This window comes from Cucurbita pepo, chromosome 1 (genome assembly GCF_057944985.1).
Source record: "Cucurbita pepo subsp. pepo isolate OVF chromosome 1, ASM5794498v1, whole genome shotgun sequence".
Classification (NCBI taxonomy): domain Eukaryota; kingdom Viridiplantae; phylum Streptophyta; class Magnoliopsida; order Cucurbitales; family Cucurbitaceae; genus Cucurbita; species Cucurbita pepo.
This window is the reverse complement of record NC_141798.1, coordinates 9,410,405-9,427,569: the sequence shown is the minus strand read 5'-3', so window position 1 is coordinate 9,427,569 and position 17,165 is coordinate 9,410,405. Positions and strand designations below refer to the sequence as shown.

At 36.7% G+C, this 17,165-nt stretch overlaps 2 protein-coding genes across 3 annotated transcripts; both read right to left on the bottom strand.

Moving 5' to 3' along the window:
* Positions 1-67: 67 nt before the first annotated feature.
* Positions 68-2,624, bottom strand: LOC111779593 (protein SMALL AUXIN UP-REGULATED RNA 9). Its single transcript, XM_023659670.2, has 3 exons — positions 2,360-2,624; positions 750-1,259; positions 68-582 (listed from the first exon to the last, which is right to left on the bottom strand). Exons 2-3 carry the CDS (start codon positions 1,225-1,227, stop codon positions 554-556), a joined length of 507 nt encoding a protein of 168 aa, XP_023515438.1. The 5' UTR covers positions 1,228-1,259; positions 2,360-2,624; the 3' UTR covers positions 68-553.
* Positions 2,625-6,651: 4,027 nt separating this feature from the next.
* TH1 (thiamine biosynthesis protein) lies at positions 6,652-15,991 on the bottom strand. Of its 2 annotated transcripts, none has more exons than XM_023694450.2 (10): positions 15,735-15,991; positions 14,923-15,150; positions 14,067-14,141; positions 13,798-13,873; positions 13,639-13,714; positions 12,501-12,635; positions 9,797-9,861; positions 9,572-9,699; positions 7,745-8,001; positions 6,652-7,363 (listed from the first exon to the last, which is right to left on the bottom strand). In XM_023694450.2, the coding sequence occupies exons 1-10, from the start codon at positions 15,768-15,770 to the stop codon at positions 6,826-6,828; spliced, it is 1,614 nt and encodes a 537-aa protein (XP_023550218.2). In that variant the 5' UTR covers positions 15,771-15,991; the 3' UTR covers positions 6,652-6,825. The 2 variants fall into 2 exon arrangements, with proteins under 2 accessions (XP_023550218.2, XP_023550227.2); XM_023694459.2 differs by having other exon boundaries at positions 14,923-15,140.
* Positions 15,992-17,165: the final 1,174 nt, after the last annotated feature.

The window sequence follows — 17,165 nt, the reverse complement described above, 5'->3', positions numbered from 1 at the left end:
TGTCTTGTTATGATTTTTCATAAAGTAAGAGATTCAATGTATAAGTACTATTTATCTAAGTTCGAGGTACAAGTCAATGAAATTGATAAAATTGAAAATTTAAGAACGATAACGATACAAGTTGACACATTTTTGTATAACCCAACCCCACCCGAGATGGAGGAGGATAAGAAAGGTTGTAAAATCCACATTCACATTTAGGGCTGAATTAGACGGTGGATATTATTATTATTATTTATAATAAAACAATCATGTGCTTCACATTCAAATACAGGGAAGCAAATTGAAGTTCATATCCCTTTGAAAGGGTAATTAATTGATTATTATTCCCTCCCAAAAGCAAAAAAAAAAAAAAAAAAAAAAAAACAAAAGAAAAGAAAAGGTAATATTAATTTAATCCATCCTCCACTTTTCTAACTAATTAAACACAAACAAACATCCCTACTAATGTTTCTGACTCTCAAACCAAAACCACAACGCATCAATTTCACAGTATATCTGACATCCATCCGGCTTTCCCAATAGCCCTCATTGCTGTTCATCACAACCTTTTTTATCCTTCCATGCTTAAAGAACTCTCAGCTGCAGCAACCAAACCAAATATGCATCATTTTTCTATGTAAGCTGCCTCATTCTTCTCAATATAATCTTCATGCAATTCATATAATATATGAACTTTGCTAATGGAATTCACTGCAAGAACTTGATAAAAGATGATGATATGGGAAGGTTGAGGATTCTTTTTTTACCTGGGGTCTGCTCATCAGGATGATCATCGAGCTGCTGAACCTCCATGTACTTGAGAAGGTATTTGAAGGTCTCGATCTCGCATGGGAGTGTGAGCCCACCACTGTGATCGAATCCATACTCCTCCTCTGCCTTTTCCAGCAACACCTTGAACACCAAATGGCTAAGATAGCTGGTGGGAATGATAAACCTACGAAGCTCCGGCCCAACATAAACAGCCAAGTACCCTTTCGGGACATCGGATAGATGCTCAGGGCTCTGGCAGCTCTCCTCATCCGAATCACAACACATGGCATTCATCAGCCTTTTGTTGATTGCTGGTGAAAGGATCCCACGATTATGATTTTGGCTTTGGCTTTGATTTTTATTGGATGCTTGGGATTTCGGGTTAACTGTGACAGCTTGCCAGTGTTGGAGAGTCTGTTTCAGCCTCACAAAATGGCGGATTCCAGTCCACTTCATCCCACCATTTCCATCCATTTCTTAATGTTCACCACAATTGTACAGAACCCCTGTGCACAAAATTTAGTGTCTAATTTCGGAGACAAATAGAACAGTTCTAAATAGTAAACTAAAGCATGAAACAATCACTCAAACTGAGGGGACCCACCAATTCTAAGAGGTAAAACGCTCATCCACTTAACAATGTATCTTGGTATGCATTCAACCTACCCATTGAAAAGGAAACCTCAACTGTAGTAATATGCAGAACAACCCATTTTATGGAAAGCAACCATACAGAGTATTCTATCAAGTACTGTTGAGGATGGCCGGGAGGAGTCCTAACTTGGCTAATTAAAGGGAAGATCATGCGTTTATAAGTAAGAAATACCATCTCCATTGGTGTGAAGCCTTTTGGAAAAACCAAAAGCAAAACCATGGGAACTTATACTCAAAGTGGACAATATCATACCATTGTAGAGGTCCGTGATTCCTAACATGATATCAGAGCCATGTCCATAACCTAGTCATGTCAATGGAATCATTAAGTGTCGAACAAAGAAGTTGAGAGCCTTGAAGGTGTAGTAAAAAATGACTCAATTGTCAAATAGGTGGGGTATTTTATTCTAGTGCTCCAGAGAAGGAGTCAAGTCTCGATTAAGGAGACGCTATTCGAGGACCCAGGTCACAGGGGAGACTCTCTAATGTATTTTGTTCGAAGAGATGATTGTTGAGGAGTGCGGGGAGGAGTCCCACATTGGGCTATTAAAATTATAAGAGCTTATGAATATCACGTAGATGAGGTTAGTGATTCCTCAGAAATAGGAAGTGAAGAAAAGAAACAAGCATGCTCCAGACAATTAAGAAATAAAGAAACATAAAGAAACAATTATCACAACAGGATCCATTTCATTTCACAAGATGTGATTAAGCAATTCAACAAGCCAAGTTGTAGGTACGAGAGATCCCTAGTCCGTCTCATCATTCCTCACATCCAAATTGAGAAACGAAAACGACGTCTTACATTACCTGATTGACAATAAACGATGAAAACAACTCTATTCCAATTCCAATTCCAAATCGATAATAATACAACTTACATTCCATCAAATCAAATCGAACAACAACAATGGGAAGAAAAAGCAATAAAAGGGGAAAGAAAAGAAGATACCCGCGAAGAAGAAGAGCATTTAGGCGCAAAGGTGAGGAAGAAAAGGCATTTGGATTAGGAGGAGGAAATGGGAAGCAGAGGGAAATGGGAAGGAGGGAAAGTAATCCGAAGAGAGAAGAAAGAGGAGAATGAATATTTATGTGGAAGAGAGGAAAGGGCGTTGAAGAAGGACTCCCCTGAAACCATGGCCTCAACCCACCCCTCTCCGCCGATCCTTTCGGCCTGCCTTCCGTTGTCGACACCTTGCCATGATGCCCCGCGGACCAGTTGGATACTATATATATATATATATCTATATTAGTGGCTAAATATTACTTTATTAACTTCTAAGCACATTGCTTAGATCGCATGTTGTTTTGTTTAATACACCTAATTCAATCTATTTCTTATGTGTACAAGTGTTTCAATCATGTGATAGGATGGATTTAATAACTTTACAAATAATAAGACCATTAGAAATTAATCTAAAAGATACCAATAATGTTATGATCTTGTTACGACCCAATATTTTACTACGAGTCATGACTCAAAATGACAATGCCGTGTAGTGTGTGTGCATGAAAACTCAAAGGAAGACATCAGTTCAAAAACCATTTATTTCATAAGAAGAAAGTTGCAATACAAGAAATCAATATGTGATCCGTTTTGACAATGAAGAACATGAAGGATAGTGTGTACAAAAAGAAAGATTGGATTGACGCCTTGGGACATGCTTTCCTCTGTGACAATCCACATCACTCAACAAGTCTTTTCTTGACCTGACGCCTCACGCACCTGAAAAGAGAAGATATAGCAAGGATGAATATAAAAGTTATATTCGGTAAGCTACCTACTTGTAGGCTCTCATCGCATTTTAGGTTTAACAGATAAACACGGACTTCTCATTGGGTCTAGGACGTCTGGTTCTAGTCTTAACCCCTTGGGGCTATTTTGATTCTCCGTCATTTCATTTGAACCCTAAGAGTTCCTTATGCTGAGTTGTGAATGACCGGTGGTGACCTATGAGGAGCTACATCATGCATGACTTATCAGACTACTTTGTATCTTACCTAGGAGGTGAGTTGTACGACGGGGGTTCACGTTTCCCATGCGAAACAACTAGGAGCAGTGAATTCTAATCAGGAACCCCTGGTCCCCCACGAAGCTATGACACCGTTCACACAATTTTCAGCCTAAGGGTACCTCTTAAAGTCGTTCGCATGTCGTGGTGATATGTTAGGCTCCTACGGAAAAAGTTAGGTCTAAATAGTGACTTGTCACTCTAACCACAAATCCCTAGTCTCAACATAACAATAAATCATAAATAATTTGATGTGCATACATCAAAAATCTAGATACATCATACAAAGTTCATGTAAAATAGGCAAACATGCTCAATGGGGGCAACATCATCCATCAACACCTGGAGCGTAGAGTTCACAAATGTCTCATCCTCTTTTGTGCATAAATTAAGAACATACATACTAAGCAGAAGCATAAAGCATGATTAACTTCACATTACGCATCCATTCTTTAAATCTTATTACCGAAGCTCTTTTCTTGGGAAATCTAACCACCTAAGGTAATTAAACTAGTATGCATGCATACACAAGCGATTCCTACAAGTATTTCTTCCTACCGTATGGTAACTTACTTGGTTGACGCGTGTCATTCGCTTAGCATTCCTACACAAATAGGGTGTCCAAAAATAATGATTTTTCTTCCTTAGATTCTTATTCACATACAATGAGGTTAGAATTGAAATAAGGATGAAAAATCGGGCCAACAGAAGTCAAATGGTGAAAATTAGACTCACATGCGCTGGCCATGTGCCTTCACGTGCCGGGAATGGTCCTAGTCGCAAGTGGCATGTGCGAGCAGAAAATATGCAGTCGTTGTCCAGTTTGGAGAGGTTTGGTTTGCTCGGGTTGGACTGTAAGTCAACTGGGTTGCGGATTGGATTGGGTTGATTGGCGGGTTGCGGGTCAAACGGTGTGTTGCCGATGTCGCATGTCACAGAATGGCTGGAGCCACATTGCTCCACTCAACGCTCAACACGTGACTCCACGTAATGGGCAACGCGTGTCCCTAGCCTAGCCAAAAAAATTTATCTCTCCTCCTATTAGACGAAATCGCAAAGTAGAATTAGGTTTCTTGAACTTCATATTTTTGTATCTTTCGATTTAGGGTTTGTATCTTTCAATTTAGGGCTCAAATCAGACGATTTCTTCAGTAAAGTTGTAGTTTGTAGAACCACCTACATTCTAGTATTTTTTTTTTTTCTTGAATTTTACTTAGGAGGTACCATTCTACCCATACTCACCTCATTCTCTAAGGGCCTCCCAATGAGCGGTGCAACATGATCTCATGACTTAGACTACGTCGTAGGGGACACATAAACCTCTCGACCTAGTATTCATACTATGTTGCAGGGAACACATGAAGCTCTAGAGGTAAGTATTCAGAATATCTCATAGGGAGCACATGAAGCCCTGGACACAAACATACAGACTATGTTAAAAGGGAATACATGTAGCCCTAGATACAAGTATCATGATTTAGACTATGTCGTAGAGGAAGCATGAAACCTTGGACATAAATTAGGTTCGTGTTATTCACCAACATAGGAACCTACAAGTCTCCAAGGAAAATGTCCAAGGGACAATAAACAAGAACTAAGAACTAATAATCCAAAACCTAAATGTCTTCGAAATAAAACTATGCTCATGAACTCAGAATCTCAGTCCTCAAGATTGAAGTATGCACAAGAACTCAAAACCTTATGACCAAAGTCCTTCCAACAAAACCATGTTATGTACTCAAAATTCATGACTAGAATCTTGCTAGCAGATGAGATTGTGTTGGGAGGGCAAGATGCATAGACTAAAAGGAATTTGAAAGCTACAAAAACTGCTCAAAGAAAGAACTTGGTGCAACTTGGAGTTAAGGAGCATGCTAGAAATGACTCTTAGGCTTCACCAAGTAATTTGTCATGGCCTTTTCTTATGAAGCACTTCGTAGGACATATGTCGTACGAAGTTATGTTCACTTATTATTAAGTGAATAGGAAAGGGTTAGGTCAACAACCTATAACTTCAATTAAACGTTTTACTCTGTAAATACCTAATAGAACCTAAAACTGCATAAATCATAAAATTAACCCACTAAATTTGTGCATGAAATTTTAAAGTATGACCTAATATTATGAATTTATGATACATGTTTAAGCATGAAAATGATAAATATACTTTGGAAGTATGACTTTACGAAGTTTATAGAACATAATATGCTTTTGTTGTGCCTTAGCCTTTTATGATTGGCACTTAAAGTCAAAATCACGAACCCAAAGATTAACACGACGCCCAGTTAGCTAGGTACCACTCTATCAGACTTCCCTTATACCCCAAGTCACCCTAGACCTCCCATCTATGTGGTACATCATGATCTTATTTTTTTCTCACTTGGGTAGGATGTCCTGTTAAGGCTTTTTGCAGGATGCTTTGTTTTGCAAAATTTCGGACTCATACTATATCGCTAGGGATATAGGGGAATGTCAAGTTTGATGGATGCCGAATTCAAATTTTGGATCTTTATTCAAATCTCAGGCATGAGACGTTGGGACTATGTTGCATGAGACAGGAGAATATTGGGACAGTTAAAAGACAAATTCAAATCCTGAGTCTTTATTCAAATCTTGGACATAGATTTTTTTTTTTACTCGAATTCATGTTTGTTTACCAACCATGTAACCTAGCATATTTTTTTTAGGGAAGTGTTTTAGGACCAGTACTAATGCTATGTATTGTGCATGGAGTGGAAGCGGACAACACATTGGGATCCACTTTCCTTAAACCCATCCTACTAGGGACCACACAAGTGCATAAGCCAAGGCTACGCAATAGACAGATCAAGTTTTTGAGTTCAAGAACTCAAAAACCCATAACATAGAACCTTAAGACCTAGGTCCTCAAAACAAAACCTTTTTGTTATTCCTTATGGTCAAGTTTAGAGTGTGGTACCATAACATCAACCATAAACACGATTAGCCTTAGGCCAGGATCTGGAACAAGGAACAAGTGGCTATAGAGAGACATCCTAGGTTCAAGAGCCTCCACGAGTTATGTATCTTTTCTACCGATCTTATTGTATGTACCATTTCCATGTTTGAATTTGAACAGCATGATCAACAAAGCACCACATAATGCTAGACCTCTTTTACATAGCAACTTGGATCAAATTCTCCCAACCAACCTCAGATCCCGACTTGCTTAACACAGCTAAATCGCCCCATCAACCATGCTTATTTTAAAGAATATATAATGACCATGCTTATTATCATGAAATTAAATTTTTGTTACATTATAATCACATTGAGACAATTACATTTATTTCAAAAACCTTTCTACTAAAATCAAAGCATTACAATTATTCATACATTTGATTTCATCAAAATCAAGAAACTGTGTCGTTGCACTATGGTCCCTCACTCATTTCGCAGGTGATAATGCTGTAGCCTCCACTAATGTTGCATGTAGCTTCAAGGTCTCCTCTAAAACACATTGCCTATCAAAAAGAGCCGACACAACTGCAACACCTTTAAGATTTGGGACACCAATTTCCATCACAGCCGCTGCATTACTGTGATTAATTCCACCAATTGCAACCACAGGCAACTTGGAAGCTAAGCAAACCCTTTTCAATCCATCAAGCCCAACAGTCAGATTGTTTGCCTTTGTGTTTGTGGGATAAACTCCACCACACCCGATGTAATCAGCACCATCAAGCCATGCCTGTTCCGCTTGCTCCGGTGTCTTGCATGAGACACCGATAATCTTATCAGGGCCAAGAAGGCTACGAGCTGCATGAACAGGAATATCGGACTGACCAATGTGTACACCATCAGCACCACAGGCAAGTGCGACGTCAATACGATCGTTGATCAGTAATGGAACACCGTGTGTGTGACAAATCTCTATACATGATTTGGCTGCTTCCAAGAAATCGCGAGTTTTAGCATCCTTTTCCCTGTTCATAAAAATAAGATCATGCGACCATTGGAAGCAAATTAACAATTGAATACAAGTTTTAATTATACCAAGTTTATAACTCCGGTCAACAATAATGCAACACGTTAAGAGATTCAAATCTTACAGTCGGGTTCTATTAACCCAAGATTACTACCTCACTATTGCTAGCCTATAGAGGGAGCATATTTAGCCTACACTTTATGGGTAAGTTTCTAAAGCCATTCAACCTTTGAACAACTGAGAAGGTGCTAAGAGGTATTAAAATGCAACAAGGAATTCAATACATTTGAAGTAATGACTTGAATATGTATGAACTTCTGAAAACATTTTTAAGCGAACAAACTAACAACAATTGATTAATGGAAAACAGTAGACAAACCTTATCTGAATGATAGTAGCACCTCCTTCAACTGCAGCTTTAACAGCATCTGTGATAGAACGGTCCCAACGCTTATTCATACCCGAGTCCGTAACAGCATACAAGAATAAGTCAGATTGATTGAAACTCCCCTGTCTATATGAACTTTGTTCTCGACTCTTAAGACGACATAGATGATCGAATGGGCCTTGAGGTCCATTTCCAATGCTAATGTCCTTGCTGTAACTCAATGCTCTTTCAATAAACTGTTTGCTTATCTGTAAAGATCCAGATAAATAAAATTTTAGTTGTGGACAATCACCAAGTCTGGTAACGACAACCAAGCCTATTGCGTTTTGAATTACTCAAATTATATATATGGAGTGAAATGATACGTCTCTTTCATCCAAAAAAAAAAAAAAAAAAAAACAAATAACCAAAGAATTTGAAGCTCCAAATTGGATTGAGTGGCAACCATATTTTGATTAGTGCATAAAAAAGTAGTTTTGAAAACCTTGGGTTTGTAAATAGAATTTGGTCGTGAATTTAAATGTTTCATTAGGAAAGATGCTGTAAAGAAAGGTGAAAAAATAAGTACAACTTTTAAAAGCTTGATTATCAAATAGGACTGTGAAAGATATATCCCTCATTTATTGAGAATCCTAGAGGCCTCCATTACGGATTTGAGATTTCCAAGCCCACAAGTGTTAAAAAGGAGGGGAAGAATGTTTATATATTCCAGCCTATCATTTGCATTATTCTCACAAAAAAGATGTGCTTTTTTCTTCTTACCATTCATGCTTCCAGGAAACTTCTTTAAATTCTTATTCAATTAGAATGTCGCCTTACCACCCTCCCCCTTCACTTATCCCCTCAACAACCATTTTGACTTCACTCAAGGTTTAACGAGAGGAGTTATTCACTCGAAAAAGAACTCACCACCATGTAATGACGTGTTTGAGGTTGACTCCCAGGTACGTTTGAACAGTGTGGAATCACTCATTCATCCATGGATTTCAGTAGGGAGGTTGATGTTCTTGTAGATTCTTTTTCTTAAACTTTTGGCTTATTATTTCAGGACTGTGACAAGAAGACTCTCCATTAGCTCGAGAGGGTAGCCACGTCCTGGTTTTGCTTTACAAAGTTTTTTTTTGTCTTCACTGGGATATTTGAATCGACTTGCATGAAATATTTGAATTGACTTGCATGAGGATATTTTTTATTTCTTTGTCGGTGATCGTTCTTACAAAGCTTTTAACAATGGTTAGTAATTCTTGCAAAGCTCAAGAGTTGATGAAGGTGTGACGAGTAAAATTGGCTCAAGAGTTGTTGGTTGTGGTCGATTCTTGGTTTTCTTTTTGAAGTTTTGAAGCATCTATCGAATTTCAGTGTTTGATAGAGGTTTTATTCACAGTTTCATTATTCATTGGCAAGCTCTCCAAGTGTTCAGAGAAAGTTCTTGGTTCCTTAAAAATTTATTTATTTTCCTGACTAATCTCTATTTGGTTGTATGTACTGTTTGTATTTTTTTTCCTTTTTCCCTTTTTCACTCCCTTTGGGAGTTTGTATCCCTAGAACATTTTTTTATTTTTCATCATTTCAATGAAAAGCCAGAAAAAAAAAAAAGCATTAAAGTAACTCTTAACATCCCGTCTTGATCATCTGTCAAGGTCAGTGAGCATACATATTGAATATAGCGTTATTTTCAACAACTATTATCCTATAACAAATTGAAGATGTTTATTTTTTAAAAATTATTTAACTATTCAATAGGAAGTTGTATTATGAACCGTTGAGACTTTAATCTTCTTATTGGTGGGTTTAAAATAAGTGTCCGTAGATTATTACCTTAACAGCTGAGAACATTGAAGCCCCTTTAGCAAGCTCAGCTGCAATGCATGATGCTAAGCTGCATCCAGTGCCATGAGTGTTGCGAGTCGTTATGCGTGAAGATCGTAGCTCATGCAGATCCTTGCCTATGAAAAAAATATGGATTCAGTGGATGGGCTTCCTTCATAACAAAAAAATATATATATCAAATTGTCAGAATTATGCAATCTGTACTGTACTTACCATCAAAGAATATATCTACAGCATCCAATGAATCTGGAAGGTCCCCGCCTTTGACAAGTACATTTCTAAAATCAAACATAACGCTCTTCAGCATCAGTCAGGAGTAAATTGATAAAAATGGTAGTATGAAGCGGAGGGGGCATCTAAAATGTGCAAGGTTGAATTTAATTGGGTAGAAAATTGAACTCAAAATTATCTTAATAGTTGTAACATGCAGAACTAACAATCATGTCAGAAAGATGTGAAAAAATGTGGTTCAAATTACCACGAGATAAGCTCAAGTTGCAATTAATGTCACATTAAAGAAGAATCAAGCTTCAATTGTGCAACAATGAAGCTTCAATTGTGCAACAATGAAACTTCAATTGTGCAACAATGAAACTTCAATTGTGCAACAATGAAACTTCAATTGTGCAACAATGAAACTACGTCAGGTGGAACTTCATTTATTCTTGGATGGTTACAAATTCTTTGGTAGATGATAATCTAAATTTATGATGTTTCTAGGATACATTTCCTTAGTGGCCAATTATAGCCATGAAGTATGAAGGTTACAACTTTTGAAATGCCTCATGAAAGGTCAAGGGTTTCATTTTGAGGCTATATAAAGTCATGCATGTTGTCTTTGTAAGATAGACTTAGAAAATATAGTAAAAATAGCATTCATGCTTTCTCTTAGCCAAGGGCTAAGTTGATTTGCAATTCTATATAGTTTAGGTTGTATGCTTAGAATCATTTAAGCTTGACATGATTGATTCTGCTGGTGAAGTGATTCAAATCTCAAACAAGTTTTCTTGCCTTGTGATACTTGAGATATTTGATCAATAAAATAATCCGGATCTAACTTTCCTTGGGGTATTTCTTGTCATTTTAGAGTTCTGGGATATTTTAGATCTAAAGGTCTTATTCTTCAAATTGAATTCTCGATACTTACAATCATTTGGGATGAACTCATCTTCATTTGGGGGTTTTAGAATTTGTGATTTATGGGTTAGAATATCTAAGGGTTGATAAGGGTTCTTAGATCCAATTAGCTAGGGTTTTAAATCAATAAGAAATTAGAAAAATAAATAAACAAATAATTCTAAGAGAAATTTGGATGCTGTTATTTGAGTAAACCCAAGCCTAAACTAAACATTTGCTTCTCTCAACCTCCCTCCGTCACTCTTTTTGCAGCTCCCTTTTTTTTTTCTTCCTTCCAAAAATTTTATAAACCCCATTGTTTTTCTTCCTTTCGTTGATATCCATGGATTGAGCATTTAGGCCAACTGGTGGACACCTCACTAATTTCATGGACACCCATGTGCACCTACAACATTTTGTTGTTAGAAAACTAGAAAGATTTTTATTAATTTATTGTTATATTATTTTGAAGAAGAAGAAGAAGAAGAAACAATTTCACTAGTTGATGAAACACGGGAGTAAAAACTCCAAGCAACTATTGGTGAATTACAACAAAGCTCTCCAATTGGCTTTCACTCTGTTTGATTTAAGAGAAAAAAAATGTTCCCTTCTCTCTCTTCTCACATACCCAACCCAATCCCACCCCTCCCTACCATGCTCTCCTGCTGCCTAACTCGACGGTGCGCACCAATCACTGATTGAGGGTGGAAAAGGGTTAAAAATCACTGAAACAAGCAGAGATCAATCCTTTTATCTTTTGTGCACTTTCATAATGACGGGCATGTGATTTTATGAGCTCTTTAACAATAAGTATATGATTTTGGGTTTATTAGACCCATTCAACCTGATAGGGCACTCCTCGTGGAGGAAGGCAAAGAACGAGAGACTACTTTGGGAAATATAGGTGGTATAAGGTGGGAACTTATAGGGTAAGATTTGAAAATTTGAGTATGGAGTCCTTTCTTAAAGATCCTCCAGTGCCTACCCAGTGGGGATGGATGAAAATCAGAAATTTTCAAATTGATAAATATCCTTCAAGAAATGATCTTTTGAATCCTTCAAGAAAATTTGGAATGCCCATGGAGGATACATCGATACAGCCACTAAATCTTTCTCTCGGATGAATATGATGGAGGTTAACATAAGGGTCAAGGAAAATATGAAGGGTTTTCTCCCAATATCAGATACACCTCCTGTCTTCTTCGTCGCCAATCACGATTTTCGTTGAGCCTTTTTTTTGTCCCTGATTACTCCATGGAATTTGTAGTCGTCTCGAGGCCAATTGGTAAATGCAGTGAGGTAGGTTAATTGGCTGATGAGGAGGGAAAGGAAGAAGGGATTGGGGTCAGGATGGCTAGCGATTGTTGAGGAGGGTTGGTCAAGGGATTGAGAAGGCAAGGGGGCGAAGATTCGATGGGTCTATAAGAAGGTGAAGATTGGGTGGCAAAGGAGGGAGAATGACTAACGATCGCTAATGTAATCCGAATAACCATAGAATTAAAGTTTTAAAAATGGTTAAATTATAAAAGACACCTCTGAACTTTTGAACCAAAGAGTAAAATTCAGGGGTATTTTTATAATTTAGACTTAAAAAAACTTCTTTGAATTAAGTAGAATGGTATTAACATTACTGCTAGGAGGCAGGCGGCAATGAGGAAAATTGAGTGTCAAAGTCAGTCTCTTGTGACTAGAGGTAGCATAAAATTTCTTCTTCTTTTTTCATGAGAAACATTGATTTTCATTTCATTGATAAAATGGAATTACAAAAGAACGCAAGCTATGTGATGGATTAAAAACTTACTTGGATCCCATCTGATGGATTAGCGTTGCAGCATGACGCATGTCAGAAATTGTATTAAGGGGCATACCGCCAAGTAAGGCAGATGCTTCCTTCAAATTTGGGGTTACCAAGTCAGCCATTGGTAGAAGTTCATCCCTGAAAGCAAAAGACGTATCATAGAATTATGAAAAACTAACATATGAAGATCAGACATGAATTTTGATTAAAGAAAAAGCATTATTTTCATTCAATTAAGCAAATTATGGCTGTAAATTGGGGAATCCAGGCCCCACCAACTCTAATCCCCAGCAAAACCCGCAGCCCCAGCTCTAGTAGATGGGCAAGGAAATTAATTCTCTCGATCCCTAGAACCCACTATTTAAATTAAAGATTTGGGAGGGGTTCCAATATTGTAATTTCTTACCAACAAGGACACACCTTGGGGCCAATGTGAGGCAAATTTGTGGGAGTAATTGCAGCCAAACAAAGACTAACAAGTTTTGCCAAGTCAAAACTAAAAGCCTCTCTCAACAAGAAAAACCAGCAACTTTAAGAAGAAGCTACTACCAAGAAGATTTTTCTCCTTTTCACGCTCTCTCTCTCTTCTTTTTATAAGAAACATGCAAGAAATTTCATTATTAAAAAAAAGCTTCCAAAACAGTATATGGAAAAACGGACAAGATGTCCCCTTGCAAACGAAGGGGTTTTGCAAAATCACTCAATCTAACATGTGAAAGTAAAAACAGTAGCAATACCATTAAAAACAGTATTAAATTGTTGGGAGTTTCATGTAGTCCTTACTTGGATGTATGGACATCAGCGAAAAGCATGAATAAATTGTGGTGCTATAAGCATTACTTACACAGGTGAACATTCACATTTTGAGAGAATAGGCAATAAAATAGTATTATTTTTCTAATTATTATATGAGGCATAAGAATTTCAAGCCTCAGTAGGTTCTTATAAAGGTTCGTTCGATGTAAGCCTTAACGCTAAAAGCTTGAAGTCCATACCAAAAGCTTCAGAGTCCTTTTGAACCAAAAAACAATATACTAATTCTGAGGACATTTAAAAAATGCAAACAGGAAGCGCAGGAAATTATCATAAGAACTAGTTTGAAGGACTAATGATACTCCCTATAAACAGATAATCAACTTACTGTAACACTGAAATAATTGTAGGACAAGCCAGAACATCCCCACTGGTAGACACCATGACAGGATCAACCACCAAAGCTGCCTTTATTCATATTAAAATCTTTAAAAAACGATAATTAAATCAAAGAAATGCACCAATAACTTACTGAAATACTTTATACCTTGAACAGGAAACTCCTTCAGGTGCTGACGTATAACCTGAATGATGCCAGTAGAAGGTAGCATTCCTGTTTTCACCTGAATTAATGTAATCATTAGTAGTCTTTCTGTGTTTTCCAGCTTACATAAAGTATATATTAGTACGTGCACTGAAAAAGCAATAACAGCTAGCCTGTTCAATATCCTATACATGAACTGTCCACAGTCTTGTCCATATGAGCTCCTAAAAAACTTGCAAGGCAATCCTAACTTAAAATTTAATTATACTCACCACATCCACTTGCATATCAGAGAGAACAGATTTCAGCTGCTCTGAAACAAAGCCCTCCGGCATAATGTTTACATCCTGAAAAAGTTAGTACATCTTCGTGTTAAATAAAATTTGTGTTACAAGCAGTATAATTTAGGACAAAACATTTCAGCTAATTTCATTGAGAACAAAGCAAAAACTAACTTCAAGGGCATTGTATATTCTAAGAGTGAGTTTAGGATGATTTTCGCAAAGGTAAAAAGTGTTTCTGGCTTGTCAAAAGTATTTTCAAAGTTTTCATAATTTGAGTTAAATACTTAGAAGTGATACTTGAAAACTTATTAAAAGGACTACGGATGTATTTAGGAGTGCTTATAGAATAAGGATGAAGTACTGTAAGCAATTTGAAAAGAACTGCTTTACGAAAGATTACTTTATGCTTGCTTTCACACTATCAATAAGTGTTTATAAAGTACTTCCCAGTTAGACAAAAGCACTCTAAAAGTGCTTTTTACCAAGTATTATAAGTACTATTAACTTTTTTAAAAGCATCTGTTGTTGCTCCCAAACATGATATTTATGATACATGCTTTTGAGCATAAGAAAAAGGTGTTTTTCACCATGCCTAAAGCATTCCTAAACATACCCAGGATAGCACTTAATAAAGTGCTAACAAAGGATAAGCTTTCACTCAGAAGCACCTTGTTTTCAAAAATCATCCTAAACTCACAATAACATTATACACCCCATTATACCATAGCAGGCAGGCAAGGAACATTATTTATTTATTCACCAGTCCTCCCCATTGTCCTTTCAAGCCAAAACAAATACACCAACAAATAAATATGGATAATAATTATGTGTGTGTGATAATGACCTGAACCCCCACGGTGTTCTGTGCTGTAACAGCAGTTATCACAGTGGAACAGTACACTCCACGAGCAGCACAAGTCTTAAGATCCGCTTGGATTCCAGCCCCTGCTCCTGAATCAGAACCAGCAACACTCAACACATGTGGAATCCTCATCTCATAGCGATCACTTGAAGCTACAACTGTTTCTTCCGGCTTCTTCATGGCCATACAAAACCTAGAGACTTGATTGAACTAAAAAGGACAAATCAAGGCACAGAAAGTAAAACCCATAAATCATAAAATATACCTCCATAATTGATAAAGCTAACCCGTGTTGGAACCCCTAAATATACTTCTATATAGGTCTGATTTGTAAGGATTTAATACTTCAAAATTCTGTTTCCAACTCTACTCCATATGAAATTTTTTTAAAAAATAGATAATAATTTCTTCTCTCCGTGGATAGTTTCTTCTATTTTCAAGAAGACTCAACGTCATTCAATCAAACTAAAATCAAAAGTTAAGTTTTCTATTTTGTTTGTCCATAGTTTTCTATAGTTTCAATGTTTTCAAATACAGCTTTTCAATTCCAACAAGTTTTTCATAGCCAACAAAACTACAGGGTCTTTTTAAGCATTGTTCATTCTTAAACATTACTTCTCCTATAAATTTACTGATTCATACAAGAATTGGTTTGTTTTATGTTCCTCTGTACTTGTTGGTTCAATCGGTGTTTTCTGTCTAATTTGCGAGGGATACATTATTAGTTTTCTTCTCCTTGGATGAAGCGCATAACCCAACGAAAAAGAATAAAAAGAAACAAAAAAAAATCAGACCTTAGGAATCTGAAAAGTGAGAGGCAGCAGCACCATCTCAAGAACGGCGCGGGTTAGGGGTTGAACCACTGTGTTTCTGAGGGAATTAAACAAAGAACTGTGACTCTTGAGTCCTTGGGAAGGCGAGAGAATGTGAGGGGGAGGGGGAGGAGGAGGCGGCGGGCAGGAGGCGGCGGCGGGACGGAGTACAGTGACTGGTAATGGGCGGTAGAGGCTGTCTGAACGTGAAGTAGGGTTTAGTCAAGGGAAAGTAATAATCGTTTAAACTAATTTTAAGAAAATAAGGGATAAAGAGGAAAATAGGAAATTCATTTTGTACCTAAATTTTTTAAAATTATTACAAAAATACATTTCTAAGGTTATTTTTCAATATATAAAAATATATGGAAAAATTTTAACACTAACTTTTTACTAAAATCTTAATTTTTTGTTCGAGTATCCCAACAAGAAAATTTTATGGTATGAATGGTGAATTTAAAATTAAAAAATTTGGTGTTACGATCCTACTTTTTTTTTCTTTAAAACGACGTTCGTTCTTATAAGTATGTGCGAGAACCTGCTTATAATACTTTATCTTAAAATGGTATATATAAAAAGTTACTTAAAATACTCCATCTTAAAATGGTACGTGCCAGAATCGACTTGAATATTCACAAACTTACGAATACAGTGAAATCATTGTTAGATAACAATGAAAATATTATTAAAATAGAGAAAAATGCTGTCACTAGCTTTATTTTGTTGCTTCCTCTAAATACATGGTCGTCATACAATGGAATCTTGCCTTCAATTGGAAAATGGTTAATAATAATAGAATGAGTATTTTTCTTCAGGCTATTTCTCCAATTTTCAAATTTGATGGCTATTTTTTCAAAATTTCTTTTTTTAATATATTTTAATAAATTATTTTCCTTTTGATGTAATAATCCAAAATTAGAGAAAAAAGAAAAAAAAGGAAAATGAAGCTGTCTCACATCTGTTAGGTTGAGAAAATGGTTAGCTGAGCTCTACTTATAAAAGGGAGGTCCTTTATTTCTTTCATCCCACTTACTTTGAATCCAGTCGGAGAGTACACTTTCTAAATGCTCCAAGCCGATATTTTGGCTAATCTGGCTTGAGTTTAATATAGTTGAGAATCTTTTCTACTAATTTCAACTCTTTTGAAAGCTATTCAAACCTTTCTTACTAATTTCAACCCTTGAATGTAAAGGTAGTATGACTGCTTTTTAGCTTTGAATTATTTTAAGCAAAATTAGGTCAGTCATGACTACTTCTTAGCTTTAAATTATTTTATACAGATTAGGTGAGTCAATCCTCATGGTAGAACTCTAATTTATGATGGTGAGATTTCTGAGCTAAGGTTGGTAATTTATGATGGTGGGATTCCTGAGCTAAGGTTGGGCCAACCAAGTGGCTCTACTATCGGTCTAG